At 37.6% G+C, this 18,018-nt stretch overlaps 1 protein-coding gene across 1 annotated transcript; it reads left to right on the forward strand.

Moving 5' to 3' along the window:
• Nucleotides 1–6: 6 nt before the first annotated feature.
• On the forward strand, nucleotides 7–17,663 carry LOC139716493 (uncharacterized). Its single transcript, XM_071628035.1, has 7 exons — nucleotides 7–202; nucleotides 6,212–6,538; nucleotides 10,704–10,997; nucleotides 13,147–13,461; nucleotides 14,137–14,463; nucleotides 16,623–16,732; nucleotides 17,483–17,663. The coding sequence occupies exons 1-7, from the start codon at nucleotides 7–9 to the stop codon at nucleotides 17,549–17,551; spliced, it is 1,638 nt and encodes a 545-aa protein (XP_071484136.1). The 3' UTR covers nucleotides 17,552–17,663.
• The last annotated feature ends 355 nt before the right edge of the window (nucleotides 17,664–18,018 follow it).

The raw sequence follows: 18,018 nt of genomic DNA on the forward strand, positions 1-18,018 counted from the left end.
GCTCCCATGAACCAACACAGAAGACCCAGTAACTCAGAAAGCATCCCGGATTCAGCAGTAAACACTCACATCAACGCCAGCAAACACTCGTTTAACACCAATGAAGTGATTATTCTGGATAGAGAATCCAAGTGGTTTGAGAGGGGCGCCAAGGAAGCCATCTGGGAACGCGTGGAGAGACCTACACTTAACAAGAGAGGAGGTCTCCGCTTCAATTTATCGCACGCGTGGGACCGGGCCGTTCGCAAAATCCCAAGCCGTCTTTCGCGCGCTGGACAAGGTCCAGTGCGCTCTGCACAATCTCGCACTATATAAGGGCCATTCCATCATCGGGAGCTTCATTCGCCCGAAGAAGCCAACTGAAACGTCGCAACAGTGAGTTTATTTCCAGTTTCTTGATTCAAGTGATTTTTTACCTCTCTTCGTAAGGCGGTCGTACGAACTCCAGAACTCGTACTTGTACTCGTACGAAATCTTTGTGACTGTAGCTTAAAGCGGGTCTGCACTGGAAAGAAACATGTCTAGCGCCATCATAAGGCTCATTTTTCTCTGTGGTGCCCAGCATTTCTCCCACAATGCCGAGCGGCGTGCAGCAATTAACCCGTTCAATACTGAAATCTGATATCCCCATAGACTTAACACACAGATCACCAGGTTCCCGTAAACGTAGGTTGTGTCGAACTTCAATCTGCGATTATGTCGCGGATACAACTTGGTAAATGCTGGTTCCAGTGGGAGGAGATGCGAGCTGCGCTGGTGTATAGCGAGTAGGTCATTGGGCTGAGTGAGTGGATTGTCGTGGATCTCTCTCGCGACAAGTAACCCGTTCCCTCGCGATCGGCTGAAAGATCGAGGCCGCGCCGGGCGGGCCGGGCTGGGCTCTCGGACCTACCCCACCATATTATGCACTGCTTGTGTGTGTTCTCTCGGCTCTGCGCACAGCTGCTGTGAGATCGTGCGCTGACCGGCAGGCGGCGATCAGCCGCAGTACAAAATAACGATGTAACCACTGAACTAGAGTTCTGTGGATGTAACCCGGCCACCGGAAGTTTTGATAGATGGCGCTCTTTACAAAAAAAAAAGTTCTGCATCAAAATAATGGCTAGTGCAGACCGGCTTTAAGAGACCCAGTCTTTATTGCAACTTATTGACAAATTGCCCTGATACATCGACGTTAAAAAGCACTGAATTGATCAATCGTTAAATAGTTACCGTGACATGGCTATTTTTTCCATGCTTACTTTTAATAAACTTTAATAAATTTTCACTGCCTATTTTTGCCGATGTAGGGCAGTTTGTCTATCAATTGTAATTTTAAAAAACCGCAATTAGAATTTCATGTATTTAAAAAACCCTTTCTTTCATAATTGTTTAACCAATCTCTATGAGGACGAAGTTACCTAATCAAACCCATCACTACCACCATCTACAACAACACATGGTATTATGATTAATTGTACACGTGTATATTATCCTAGGATTGTATACACATTAAACGTATACATACTTCTTTATGTCTATATTACATTTAATTTCATTTCCCTTATAAAATTTCCACATAAATTATACAGTGTCAATGAAATTGTCAATGGAGTATATAAAGACTCTAATAATATAACACGGCACAAGATAAATTCAAAGGAATCTGTATAGAGTACGTTACATTCATAATGGATAATTGACATTATGTGCGGGGGGTGGCATGTTGGGGTGGGTCTCCAGAGGAAAAAAAAAAAAGGTGAAACACAATCAATTCCACTCACACATTCACATATATAAGTATTTAACACCTCATGTTTTCTGGATAGCAATAAATCATGAACTTTTTTAACATTTGGTTTGGAGTTTGATTGCTTTTTTTTTTTCATCCCAAACTATACATTCAGTTCTTAGTAAAAGGAGCAAAAGCGTTTTCATGCACTGATGTTGCTTTCTGTTACTATGAATTGTCCGTTTGGTGGATTGTGTACATTTCAAAACACTTGCTTCACGGAATTTCACATCTTTATTTTTGATGCTACAAAATTTTTCATCAAGAGGAATTCTTCTCAGTCACGTCAGGAAACAGAATCAATCTTCAGATTTGTCGTAGATATAGTGAGCGCTCTTTAAGATAATGTTTGTTAACCTGTTTGTTTGGTTCATTCAGTACTCCTAGCTTACTGATTTTGATTATGCGCACTGTATTCCCTGTGCTTTTAATATCTTTTTCTGAAGGGGAGGGGGAACTTGGCGTAGACATCTGTCGGCCCGAAAAAAAAGCAAAGAAAACTTCATAAAAAGTAATATGAAAAAAAAAAGCATTAAGATATTAAACCTTGACATGTGTTATGTGTGTACTTGCGATACTGGCAGGCATGATATTTACGAAGTAATTAGAATTTGTTCTTTTTCTTTCATTTTCGTTTATTTCATTATTTTTGTCATCCAAAGCCACGCTCACACGTACACAAACGACTTCTGAAAAAACGAAATTGCGATGAATACCTTCTGTTCTGTCGTAAACATGGTGACAGGGAGCAAAGAAAATCAATTAGAGTATACATTTGTGTATATGGAGCCTTAAATAAATCTACTGTGAAACAAATCGCCCCAATGACAAATGCTGCTGAACTCTTTACCAAAAATGATCTCTTTGTATCGAAAAAGGCGACAGATTTGCCGACTTTTAGTAGACAGTTGTATTAAAATGAAGAACTTTAGTTCATTTATGCTTATTTATATCCCAGATTTATTGATATGTGAAGCAAAATTTGAAAATGATTGCCAACTGGAATGAAAATGTGGTGTTTGCAAGCACATGGAAACATTTGCTTTTTTTCCATGTGCATGCATTTTACCCTTCACTGTGCGTGAATTCAGACTAGCAGTGACCAGGGCAATCCACATGAATTATTGATTAAGCATTCATGTGCCTGGGAGCGCGAGACTGACGCCTAGTCAACAGGTGGTTCAGGAATGTCCATTGTCCAGGGCCATTGTCCGCACACACTCACATACACATCATTGGTTCCTGTGCAAAGTTCATTTATGTACAGAGGGTTAAAATTTGACCCAAATCTGAAACCTTACTTCAAAATCAATCTTAGATTTAATGAAACTGATTTATGCTTTCACATCCAAATTACCTCAAACAAGATTGTACACTATTCAGCTATTACTCATATCAATGACAGTTTTATCGGATGAATAGTTTTTGAACTATTAAAGGACAAGTTCACCTACATAGACATGTGGGTTGAGTGAATGCAGCAATATTAGTAGAACACATCAGTGAGAGTTTGAGGAAAATCGGACAATCCATCAAAGAGTTACGAATTTTTTAAGTTTCTGCTCAGTCACGGCTGGATGAAAAGACTACTATAGCTTGTGATGTCATATGAGTACAACGATATAAAGAAAGAATAAAGAAAATTCAACATATTTCCGTTTTTCTCGCATAACAAAAGAGCACTCGACTTCTCTCTTTCAGAAGGCAGGGGGAATAATATTACCCTTAACATACGTCAGTAGCAAGTCGAAGAAATGTACACTCTATTCAAAAAGTCAAGTTTTGTGAAATTCTCTTTTTATTTTCCTTATATAGTTGTACGCATGTGACATCATACACTGTAGTAGTCTTCTCTTCCAGCAGTGACTGCGCAGATACTTAAAATATTCGTAACTTTTGAACGGATTGTCCAATTTTCCTCAAACTTACACTGATGTGTTCTACTAATATTGCTGCATTCTCTCAATCCTTATGTATATGAAGGTGGACTTGTCCTTTAGTGATCAAAAGTTGGAAATGTTTTTTGAAACTCCTAGTATATATATATATATATATATATATATATATATATATATATATATATTGAAACAAGGAAGGAAAAACTGACCAGAAACAATTGTAATAACAAATAGCGAAAACTTTGAGCAAAGAAAATTGGTTTTCATCGGGATCATCCCAATGAAAACCCATTTTCTTTGCTCAAAGTTTTCGCTAAGGTCCAAGTAACAAACCGAAAGCTCAACCATTGAAATACTTGCTTTCTCTCTCTCTCTCTCTCTCTCTCTTATATATATATATATATATATATATATATATACACATTTATATATACATATATATATATATGTAGAGAGAGAGAGAGAGGGAGGGGAGAGAGAGAGAGCTCTACGTTGATCCTTTCTATATTCTATGAATCAGGTAACTCCCATTACTGTGGAATTATTCTTATTACTAAGGAATGTGCGATGGTAAACAATTAGATTTTTATGAGTGAAATGGACAGAATATTCAGTAGAAATATTGCCTGGGGACATATTTATCGATAATATTCCTCTTGAACAAATCAATAGTATAACATTTCTTGGTATTTGTGTTGATAATAAACTTACATGGAGAGATCATGTCAATGTTCTCTGTAAAACAATTTTACGAAATATAGGTATAATAGATAGACTGAAATATTTTTAAACAACTTCTACATTAACTATGCTTTACTCCACTTTTATTTTACCGTATTTGAATAATGGGATTTTAGTGTGGGGCAACATGCATCAATTCCTTTTTGAAAAAAGGGGCAACATGCATCAATTCCTTTTTGGAAAAAAAATATTATTGCCAAAAAAGTCGTTTAGAGTAATCTCTCATTTAAATCCCTGTGCTCAAACTGATAATTTGTTTTATGATAATGAATTATCAAAGATAAATGATTTATATTTATTTCAGTTGGGTCAATTTATGTTCAATTATTACAATGAGAGTTTACCACAAATATTTGATCAAATCTTTCGACGCAATGATGCTGTACACAACTATCCTACTCGACGTTCCAGTGAATATCATTTACAATTACTACGTACAATTCTCGCCCAAAATACATTCGTTTTCACTGGCCCGAGGTTATGGAACAGCTTTGATAATACTCTAAAAGATGCTCTGACTTTACCTTCTTTTAAATCAAAACTGAAAAAAATTCTGTTGTCATCCTCACGTAAACAAACAAAGAAACAGTTAAAAGAATTTTTTGTTATCTTCATTTAAAAAAAAAACATAATAAATGAATTAATGATGAGTATTTTTTAAGCAATTCAAGAGTTTGTGTTTTAAGCTAAATTCGTCAAGAATTTTAAGTTCTTCTTAATGCCTTGATGACCTTTTCAGATAACTGAATGTAGACATTGTTTGTTTTGTTTCCCTCCCTTTCTTTGTTATGCCTATCTTTAGTTTTTATTTTCTGTCTATTCCGTCCATGCTTTTGTTCTTGTCCTTGTCACAATCTTTTTTTCTGATTATTTCGCCTGACATCAGGATATCAAAATCTTACACATGGAGTCCTTGACGGACCTTGAGATGCCCTCACCTTCTAGAGTAATTTACAAAAATTTACAAGCTATGCTTTTCTTGTGAATTCCTCTTTTCCATGTAAAGTTATAAATTAAGATTGTATTGTTTACTTGATTATTTATCCAAACGAGCGTTAATATCATTATGATACTTGTATTCATGTTTCGTTGAAAATTACGTGATTGAAAGGTCCTTTTGATGTTTGTATTCATGTAAGCGTTATGTATATTACTTTGTATTACTTTATATGGAAATAAACTCATTTTGAATTGATTTGAATATTTCATAAGTTGAAAGATGAAAATGATCCATTCAATGAGGCGCAGCCAAGTTGTATGGATCAAACATTTCATCTTTTCACCGAATGAAATATTCTGCTCATCGCACGAATGTAAAACATTTCTTATTTGTTTTATATAACGTTTATGATAGATCATTGTCATATGATATTTTAATAATTTAGAAACAAGAGAGAATCTGAGATCGCGAGAGTGCTCACTATGTGCTTAACGCTAGCGCGCTGTCGCATACACACATTGCAAACGCAAGCGTTTTACACGAGTAGTTTGCGGGGCTCAGAGTCGGCGAGCGTGCAATGGAGCAAATCGTTTTGGATTCAAATGCACCAAGCAACAATTGCAAAGATGATGACGTCATAGTGAAATGGGCTAAATGATCAATGTCAAACAGCCAATCAAATGACAAGGATCTCTTCAGGCGTTATGTAATGATGTCTAAACATTCAGGTCTATCAATACGTTCAATTTTTATGAGGACGATCGAAAATGAATTCCAAATGGTTGCTGTCATGAACTTTGTCTGGAATTATTTACGAAGAATGCACCTTCATGTCGTTTCTTTTTTTAAATCTGATCACAGTAAACCATGTTCAGACTGACGTCCACCTCTTGAGTGGCAGCAAAGAGGTGGTCCCGTGCATCGATGCTATGGAGGTTGAACTCGACATCCAGTCAGTCAAGTGGTATAGGCTTACTGAGGATGGCTTGAAGGAGCTTTTGATAGAAGCCGATTACATTTCCAATCATTCCATGCGGTTCCAACTTGGATTCAAACTCGTGAAAAAGACATTTCTCGAGATAGAGAATGTTGGTCCTGAGCATAATGGGACTTACACATGCATCGTGCAACGGGGCAATTCAGCTCAACAAACGGAAATCACTTTCAATTTTATCGTTGAAGGGAAAGGTGAGTTTTATTTTACAGCCAGTCCCGTTACATTTCAGCCGAACCCCTCCCTCGCCGCAAGCGCACACTTTATGGCATTTGTTAAAAGAATAATCGAAAACGAAATTGAAAATCAAAGCCCATTATTTTCCCATGGTTTAGTTTTTTTCATCCCGTCTAAAGCTCAGGGTAAGGGTACCAGTGGCTATATTTTCATCCACTTAAAAGTGAACAAATGGTTCCGTGGTCTCTGCTTATCAGTGTACGAATTACCCTGAGTGCAAAGGATAAGGGTGGGATTTCACGGAGCACGCGAACGATTTGCGAAGGACGCGAATGGCAAAATCCAGCATTCGCATTTTAGTCTGCAAACGATCGCCAAACAAACGTGAGGGTTCGGAAGCGTCGTCAATTGTTCGCGAATGTCGTTTTTACTTCGGCGAGAATTTCAAAAAAGTTTGAAATTTTCTGCGAACCTTTTCCGCACACTTGGTCGTGATTTGCTCGTGAATTGTTCTCGAAAGTGTCTTTAAAGCCTCGTCATATGCGCAAGACCTTCGCAAGACATGCGCGATGTTCGCAAAATGTTCGTGAAACCCCAAACAGACTCCGAAACTTTGAAGAATGTCTCGCGTATGTTACGCGAAATCTGCGAAGTTTTTCCGATCATTTTACGACGTAATCGCAAATCGAAAAACTTTTCCGAATGTCGCGAACGATTTGCGAACGATTTGCGAAGGACGCGAATGATAAAATCCGACATTCGGAAAAGTTTTTCTCCGAATGTTTTCCGACAATGAAGCCGAAAACTATTCTTGCGCAATTTGTGCGAAGTTTCCACGACGTATGTGCGAATGTCGTGTGTATCATTGCTAAAGTACAGCATGTTACGTACACGACGAACACGCGACGGAAATGCGAACAACGAAAAATTTTCAATAATCATGGGAGAAAATGTACCCAAGGAGAGGTGGAAGCTGTCTTGAGTTGACTTTTTTTTCTTTCCCTATTTCTCCTTTCTTTTTCTCTCATCTCTCTATGGTGTGCTTGCCTACATTTTTTCCCTAGGACGTATCTCCACTAGTAAAGCATTTGACTTTTTTTTTCAGTTCCTCCAACACATACTTTAGATTAATTCTAAGTGTATTCTGCGATTTTTTTTTTGTATATCAAACATTTCTTTCTCTTTGCTAGTCTTTAATTTCTTTTGTTACTATAGTTGTTAATAATTGTTTGATGTTTAGGTGTATGCTACGATTTTTATTTGTAGAAAACGTAGAGGTCATACATCCCCCAAACGTGCGCTAAACGTTCGCGAGAATGTCTCAAAAGGTACGCGAACAGTTTGCGATTACGTCGTAAAATGATCGGAAAAACTTCGCAGATTTCGCGTAACATACGCGAGACATTCTCCAAAGTTTCGGAGTCTGTTTGGGGTTTCACGAACATTTTGCGAACATCGCGCGTGTCTTGCGAAGGTCTTGCGCATATGACGAGGCTTTAAAGACACTTTCGAGAACAATTCACGAGCAAATCACGACCAAGTGTGCGGAAAAGGTTCGCAGAAAATTTCAAACTTTTTTGAAATTCTCGCCGAAGTAAAAACGACGTTCACGAACAATTGACGACGCTTCCGAACCCTCACGTTCGTTTGGCGATCTTTTGCAGACCAAAATACGAATGCTGGATTTTGCCATTCGCGTCCTTCGCAAATCGTTCGCGTGCTCCGTGAAATCCCACCCTAAGTAATGATCCTGCAGTCTCAAAAAGATTAATGAAAACAAGTGACGAGTGAATGTATTTTTTTTTGGGGGGGGGGGGAACTTTGTATGAAGAGTTAAATCCTGTCCGTTTTTTTTTTTTTTTTTGTAACTGGCAGCTTTCACAATATACTTTCGAGTTAATTTTCTCACTTCTCGTTTCTTATGTAAAAACCTTACTTGTATCGGAATCAATCCATCAACCATTTTTTTCAAAGAATCCTTCATGGATGAATTTATTGTTTATCTTTACAGATTCTCGGTTATGCTGAATTGTGGAATTATTTTCATAACTAATGACTGTGTGGTGCTTACACATTCAGTAGGTCTATTACCATGATTACAGGAGAGAAAAGAAGAGTCGTCATCTTTTAGGTTCCTTTCCTAAAGGTCAAGGTCAAATTCAAGGTCCCCCGATCCATGAGTGGATCTATGAGTATGAGTGGACAAAGTTGACAACATTGTCCACTCATATATACATACGCCAGGTTACATTAGGATACCTCAACGGTTTAAAAGTTACGATGTCTACAAAAATTATTACTGACAGCGGGCGGACGGACAACCCGAAAACATAATGCCTCCGTCGACACTTCATGGCGAGGGCATTAAAAACCAAAACATGGTGCAGAAAAAAGAAACAGAAACAAAATCGAAATGTCACTATAACGACTGGTATGCCTCCGCCCTATGTGCGTTCTTCTCCCAGGACTACAATGCGAGTCGATATTTTCACATAATTGGAAAAAAATGACATATTTGTCACAAACGCATTGACTGTTTATATAAACTGAACTAGGTTTCATTTGGAGGGATGGCGAGAGCAGGTATTTCCGGATTTTAGCATCTTTATTTGATCTGTGACCTTGCCCTTTGACCCTAGAGCCCACAATTCTTCAAATAGTCACTAGCTGGCAACATCCATTTTCGTGACAAAAAATTTGTGACCCTGACCTTGGAAATTTGACCTTTGAAAGCCATGATCTCAAAAGTCCCAAGAGAATCATTGTCAGGCAATATATGGATATATACTAAATCTCATTCTGACACCTTCAAACATTTCAGAGATATGGAAATAACCAATGAAATGTTATTATTTTCATTTGAACTTTGTCCTTTCACATTTGACTCCATGGTTCAAAACTGTATCTCTAGATTTTTTTTTTCCATTAATACATGCATACCTTATGGTTTCGAGAAAATACCTAAAGACATTGCATTGCTTTGGGGAAATAATGAAATTTTGGGATTTGTGGCCTTAACCATTGACCTTTAAACTGGAGAGTATGAACCCAACAGTTGACAGGCAAAACTTAATCCACTCATATGCTGAGTTTCATAAAAATAGCTCAAGTATTTTTTAAGTTATAAAGATATCCAAAAAATTGCTCACTGACGGAAGGGCGGACGATTATTAAAACCCGAAAACACAATGCCTTCGGCGACACTTCTTAGCAAAGGCATAAACGCTGATATCCCAATGGACATTTCCAGCTTTGTTTGAAGACGCCATATTTTACCGATGGGTAGAGGAAAGATTCATCTCTCAGGAAAGACAAATTTAAAAGGAATGACTACAGGTCAGCCCAAATGACATAATTATGGTGTATCACAGAGAATCTTAGGACTCGTTTTGCTCTCCCCCCCCCAAAAAAAATATATATAATTATGTGTGTGTATTGGTGAGGGAGCAAGTGCCCCTTCTGCTCCCCTCCCCCCTCCCCCCTCCCCCCCCCCCCCTCCCCCCCCCCCCCCCCGCCTCCGGTGCCCTTGATTAGTTCATGTACTCTCTAAAAAAAATCGAGTGAAAATATTCACTCTTAAAGGAGTGAATTTAAAAAAGAGTGAATTTAGAGTGAAATTGGGGTGAATTTTGAGTGAAAATGTCCATTTTCACTCATTTTGGAGTGACCTCAGGGATCACTCGAAGATTTTGGAGTGATCCCTGAGGTCACTCTAAAACAAGTGAAAAAGAACATTTTCACTCAAAATTCACTCCAATTTCACTCTAAATTCACTCTTTTTTAAATTCACTCCTTTAAGAGTGAATATTTTCACTCGATTTTTTTTAAAGAGTAAAGGAAATTATATTATATACATATATTTTGTTATCCATATGAAGTATACATACATAGACGCAATGTATGTACATTCATATCTATTATGTGTGTTTTCTGGATATTGATAAAACGTGAACGTCTTTGTCATTTGCTTTTGTGTTTTGTTGTTTCCGTTGAAAAACATCCAGTCGGCTCTTTGAAAAAGAAGTAAAAGATATATTTGCATTTCTATGAAAATAAAGATGTTCAATTGAATGTTGGTGGATTTTGTACACTAGCAATTACTTGAATTTCAATCTGAATATCTGTGAATTTGAAATCGCTCTAAACCTGGTCTCTTCGAACATTAATTTTCAACATATCTAGCGTCTAGTCTTGGTAACGACGTTCATCTGCTGAGTGGGGCATCAGAGCGGGTCCAATTTCTTCACCATTGGTCAGAAGATTACCTGCATGTCCAGTGGTACAAACTAACCGACGAAGGCGAAGTTATGGATGAAACACTTGCCAAATGTGGCTCTGACGGGTCATTTGAGAATCACGAGCTGTGTCTAAAGTTTCCGAATGTTACCATCGACCAAGCTGGATCCTACAAATCCGTCATCACGAGGAATGATTCTTCTCGGAAAACAGAGCTGGTCTTCAGATTCGTCGTAGATAGTAAGCACTGATCAATACTTATGTGCAGTATCGTTGTTGTGCTTTTAATTTCATTGTGGGGGGAGGGGGTCTGCTGGATAGTGATTCGATGGTCTTCAAATTTATTGAAACAACAAAAAAAAGATTAGATGATAGAAAATATCAAGATACAAACCATGATGATCATTTGCAAACTGGCAGGAACGATGAGAAAGTCATTAAAATTTAGTTGGTTTTTTTTCTTTCATTTTCTCTCGTTTCATTATTCAGTCATTCAAGGCCACACACATTTTTTGTTTTTCCTTGATGTTTTATTGCTTTCATTCAAGTCATTTATAAATCAACCCATTCTGGGTGTAAAATGAACAAAAAAAAAACTACAAATGTAATTCAAAACACAAACAAATCCATTTGCCAGTTTATACTGCATATCATCTCTCTTCAACATAAGATTAAGTAACTCGATTATAATTCATTCAATTCAATTCAATTCAATTCAATCATTTATCGTCTGATTTAAAAAATACAGAAAATCCTTCTCCACTGGCAAGATAACAGAGCATAACACGACAAGAATAACAAACAGATCACATATAAAAAAATGACTGATAATCAATTAACAATTCGATACATCATCAAAAAATATATCGTAACTAATTAAACTGAAATACTAATGAAATGAAGAGGTATGTTTGAGACTATAAAAATAGAACATTAAGATATACTATTGATGCATTGAAACTTTTCAACATGCTGACGTCTGACTATGACAAATATACATGTATATCAAAAATGCAAAGTCATAAATACAAAATTGCACAGGTCCTAAAAATATGTTGGGAGTGAAACATGTGTGATGTACATAATGTACATTATACAGAAACCCAGGGATCACATGTCACATGTGTGCCCAAGAAGAGTAGGAATAAGAAGAAAAGAATAGAGGTGGAAAAGGATGGAGAGGGTTCCATAGAACAGCTGCCTCTATGGGCACACATTGTAATATAGTGTTGTTATGCAAATATGCATGCACACGTATGCGAAAACATTCCGTGATCATTCCAATAAAATAGCAGAGTGCAACAATGAATGCTGCATAATGTAAATGTAAATCACAGTCCATGTGTGCCCAGGAAGCAAAATAGAAAAGATAGAGGGAAAGAAACAGAAGATAGATGGGAGGGGGAGGGATTTCCAGGAAAAGCTGCTTATGTGAGCACACATACAATGTCAACCCTACTGACAATTTCTTCACGACAAAGTTTTGACATGTACTAAACCTATATCCCTTGAATATATTGAATCATGTAACTCATTCTCACAAGGGCGTATACGTAAAAAATACATTATACAAACCTAGAATGAAATCATTCATAAAAAACCCAACCAACCCTTCCCCTACCAACTAAAACAAATCTACATCTATCCTTAATATGAAATTCTACCAATATCATTCATACAATTTATAGCTATTCTTCTTCAAATCTAATCCCCATCCCACCAACCCCCGATTCACCAAAACCTAAACCACGCCCACACCCACACACACATACCGACCAACACAGAAACATTTTCCCATTTCAGCAAATGTAATCCAAACTTATTTCTTTTTAAAGCAGTTTCTTTTTCTTCATCCCGAAATTTTATTATTCTCATACGAATTTCCTCAAAAGCGGGAATTTCCCCCTCAGACCTAAATCTAAAAATGACATAATTCAAAATGTCTTATTAAGTTTCATTTTTAGGATCCTTCCCATAACACCAAAATGATCATCTTTCCACTCTATATTTCGAAGATCTGTCATCTCAAACTTATCACTTTCTGCCACAAATTCTTAACATTCACATGCCCCCCCCCCCCCAAAAAAAAGCAAACTAACAAACAAACAAACAAATAAACAAATGTTTACATGTTCCTACCGATTGCTCACAAAGAGAACACCGGTTATTTTTAAACGAAACCAAACTCAAAAAGGTTTGTAATAATTTATACTGAAATTTACACATGTACTCAACACGCAAACACTATATATATATATATATATATATATATATGTATATGTATATATATATATATATATTACAATACATGTACATATAATACATACATTATATATAATATGGATGTATTGAAAGCTCTACGATGAAAATTCCTATATTCTTTATGAAGCAGGCAACTTGGGCCCGAATGTCCATATCCTGAGAGGTGCGACAGAACTGATCAGATATCAGGATAGCTGGAACGGGGACATTCAATCATTAAGGTGCTGTAGGATCGACACTAGTTCTTACGAGCAGCCGGGAGCTGAGCCCAATTGTACAAGTGCCAACTCGAGAATCACTGACTTTGACGTCGTCACAATCAAAGACCTGGTGATAAAGAATGTCACTTGTTACCACAAGGGTCAGTATTTATGCGTCATAGAGAAGAACGGAACGACTTTGTTTCAACGGACGAAACTGAAGTTACAATTCATTGTTGACGGTGAGATGAGAGAATAATGTTAATCACTTTAAGAAAACATTTTGGCTGTCGTGTTTGTTTATCCCTAATACTCGTGACATAATGCGCTTTTAGTGGTGCGTGATAGGGAACTTTGGTTTATTTGAGGCATCTGGTCAACGCACTTTGTATACCCAAAATCTAACGGGTCGGTATTAACCTTACAACTTTAGAAGAAAAAAAAATCCACAATATCCTGCAACAACAGAAGAGATCGGAAGGTTAATTACCAGTGAGTTTCATTTTCTTTTGGTACATTGTACGCACAGTTCAAATTCTATCCATCTGGAAAATGGCAGCTCTCAAAATATCTTGTGTATACTTTCGATATCTCGTCTCTCATGATATCATGAAATACTTTCCTCGCATCGGAATAAGGCTCAATATCAACCACTTTTCAAAGAATCCTTCTTGGCTGAATTTATTGTTTCTATTAACAGATTAACGAGTATATTGAATGAGTATATTGAATTACTATGACACTGTTTTCATTACTGAGGAAAGTGTGATGTCTAAACTTTTAGTAGGTCTATCAATACCTTCAGTTGGTTAAAAGGACGATTAGAAAGAAATTTCAAATGGCTCTTGTCACGAACTTTTGCCTGAAATGATTTATTGAGAGGGCAGCTTCGGGTCGTTTCTTGAATCTGATCGCAGTGAAGCATGTTCTGGCTGACGTCTACCTCGAGAGATACAGCCAAGCAGTGGTCCCGTGTATCAATGTTACCAAGATCCAACTCGACATCCAGTCAGTCAAGTGGTATAGGCTGATCGAGGACGACTTGAAGGAGCTTTTGTTAGAGGCCGATTACACCTCCAATCGTTCCATGCGGTACCAGCGTGGATTCAAACTCGTGAACAAGACATTTCTCGAGATAGAGAATGTTAGTCCTGAGCTTAATGGGACGTACTCATGCATCGTGCAACGGGGCAATTCAGCTCAACAAACGGAATTCACTTTCAATTTTATCGTTGTAGAGAAAGGTGAGTTTTATTTTACAGCCAGTCCCGTTTCATTACAGCTGAACCTCTTTCCCGCCACAAGCCCACACTTTATGGCATCTGTTAAAAAGATAATCGAAAAAAAAAAAATTGAGGAAAAATTAAATCCTATATTTTAAGTGATCCCATAGGTTAAGTGAAATCCTCCCGTCTGAAGCGCGGGGTAAGGATACCAGTGACCATACTCTTATCTAAAAAAAAAAAGAAACAAAAATAAAACAGACAATCATACAACAGCAGTGGTTCCATGGCCCCTGATGAGGACCGTGCGATTCACCCTGAGTGTAACACGTCAGTAATGATCTTAGAGCTTCAGAAAATGAAGGAGAACGATGATAATAACCTGCTACAACAAAAGCGGTCAGAAGGTTCGGTGACGAGTGAATTTCATTTTCTTTTGGAACATTGTATTATCATTTTTGGTTTTTATTACTGGCAGCTCTCACAATATACTTTCGAGTGAATTTCCTCACTCCCGTCTCTTATTTTGAAAAAAAAAAGACAAACCTTGCCTGTATCTTAATAAGCCCATACATCAATTTCTCAAAGAATCCTTCTTGGCCGAGTTTATTGTTTGTCTTCATAGATTCACGGTTACAATATTATTAAATATTGAATCATTATGGAATCATTTTCATGATGATTGTGTGATGTCTACACACTCAGTATGTCTATTATGTAATACGATTAGTATTACCATACGATTAGCAGGATCATTGAAATAACTCCAAATAGCTTTTGTCATCAAATTGTGGTTGGAAGAATTTATTCTTGGTTACGAAGGTCGTTTCCCGTTTAAATCTGAGTGCAGTTAACCATGTTCGTACCGACGTCGTCCACCTCAAGACAGGCAGCAAAGAGGTGGTTCCGTGCATCGATGCTATGGAGGTTCAACTCGACATCCAGTCAGTCAAGTGGTTTAGGCTGATCGAGGACGGCTTGAAGGAGCTTTTGATAGAAGCCGATTACATTACCAATCATTACATGCGGTTCCAAAGTGGATTCAAACTCGTAAAAAAGACATTTCTCGAGATAGAGAATGTTCGTCCTGAGCTTAATGGGACGTACTTATGCATCGTGCAACATGGCAATTCAGCTCAACCAACGGAAATCACTGTCAATATACTTGTAGGGAAAGGTGAGTTTTATTTTCCAGCCATTCGTTGCACTTCAGTTGACCCCCCCCCCACACACACACACACACACATACACACGCTTTATGGAATCTGCGGAAAAGGCAAGTAAAGAAAAAAGAAGAGAATTAAAATATTTTCGTTTTTTCCTCCCGTCAAAAGCCGGGGTGGGTGCATCACTGACTATACTCTTATCCACTTAAAAAAAGCACATACCACCAGTAACAACAACAACAACAATGGTTCCACGGCCCCTACTTCAGTTGTAAAAGGAAAATCAATCACTTGAGGAAACTGACTTTCGGTGCGTCTCACATAATTCGGATACTGAATGAATGAACCTACACTTTTCCTTCCTCAAGACAGTGTAGCCTGTTAGCTAGGTGTACATTTGTATGAAATGTGTTAATATCTACAATTATACTTCCAGACATAAGGGCACTAAAAAAATTGGTAATCAGGATTTTGATTGGCGAGCTACCATCCCCCCCCCCCCCCCATCCCCTGTCGTTTCGAGAACCATGCACGCCATAGTGGATTATACGCGTTCACGCATCGTTTTCAAGTCAAGGAAATCTACGAAAACAACCACAAAAAAAGAAACCAAGAGAAAATACAAATAAATTCATTTGTAACTTGTCATGCCAGAGAAAAGGGAACATGGCTCTGTCTAACCATCTAATCGGATGAAAAAAAAAAGAACCGGCTAATTATGTTTATGAGTCTAAAACATAGCTTTATCAATACAAGTCTACATTGAGCGCCAGCGGATCCGGTTTACTTACTACTCCCTTTTTTTAACAAGGTGCAATTAAGAAAGTGAAATGTATGTCTTTATGTGCCCAGAGAATGATGCAGATCAATGCAATCCATTCTAAAACACTGTACTCATATATCCCAGTTTTTAAAAATAGTAACACCTTCGTGTCTGCTGCGGTGTAAAATTTGTTGATAAAGCCTGTGTTTCCTGTCTGATTTCTGTCGTATTTCGTATTCATTCTGTTCCAGAGAGTTGGCATCACATTTTGTTGAAGGTGTTACTCCCACCTGGCTCGGGGTTCATACTGTTAGGGGGACTGGGTTTTCTTTTCGTCCGCCTGTTCAAGAAGTGGTTGAAGGTCAGTGTCTTTTTCATTAAAAATACTGGTTGATGAAGTATCAACGGTCAACAAACTGTCGTTGAAAGAGCTGAAAGTTTAGCCTGGAATGAGATTACACGTTTATATTTATGATTGTTGTTTAATACTCATGTCGATTATAGAGTGACAAGAAAATTGAAATCATAATCAAATCAATGCTCTTATAGCTATAAAGCATTTTCTTTTTCAGGCTTCCGCTGCGTGTCTTGAGTTATGATGCTTAATCAATAATGCTGACAGAACATATCAATCGTCACAGACAATGAGAGGTCATGGCTGTATACCAGGAAAATGGAAATCCTTCTGTCTCCCTAGCAATTTCTCTTTTCATTTCATTTTATTTCATTTCATTTCATTTCATTTTGTTATTTTTGTATGGTTCTGTATGGTTCGTTATCTCTTCTTAATTCAGAAAACACCATTGTATAATATTTGAGCATGAAATAATCAAGAATTAGGACTAAGTCATAGAAAATAATGATCATATTCTTAGAGTTCTGTGGTAGAAACTGCAATGGGATAGGGAAATAATGGTGAGCTGCGATGCATTCAAAGTTTCACAATAATATGTTAGTAAAATTAGACTACAGCTGGGATGGTTTTTGATTGAGTTGATATAAACTGCGACTATCGCTTGTCGATCAAAAGGTAACGCAGGAGTAAGCATAAATGTAGATAGATGCACTTCAAGGTGTTTATCAAAATGAATTTCTGACTGTTTGTGAACAGGAATGGCACGATCGTCAGCATTTGGGCCAGCAGTCTCGGCTCTCTGAGATGCCTCTTCTACAGAAATGATAACAGTGGACATGGAACGTAAACAGGAGCGTGGACAAACAAAATTCTGCTAGCCTGACTAGTCGCTTCTCTTTCCAACGTTATAACTGTCGCAACGTGAAGTTGAATGCTTGTAGTGGTTAATGAATCACATGGTATTCGCGATTAATTTCTAGTTTTCACATCACCCACAACCACCGAGTGGGAACACAAACACACACACACACACACACGCAAACACACACACGCACACACACAAAATGTATATGCAAGTACATGTATTAATTTTCATCTCACGTTCTCACAGTGCAGGTTTTACTGGATTAAAGCATGAATAAAGTCACTAACAGAAATGAAACAAAGCTGTGAAGATCATCCTCTGAATCTATTTCACATCATTATGCGTTTAATATTATGTACATTTAAAGAAACATTAAGCCACCGGAAATTATGGACTCTTAGACGTTCATACCTACGACGAACAGTGG

Source organism: Diadema antillarum, unplaced genomic scaffold, assembly GCF_040938485.1.
Source record: "Diadema antillarum isolate AM-2024a unplaced genomic scaffold, OU_Dant_1.0 scf00000066, whole genome shotgun sequence".
Classification (NCBI taxonomy): Eukaryota; Metazoa; Echinodermata; class Echinoidea; order Diadematoida; family Diadematidae; genus Diadema; species Diadema antillarum.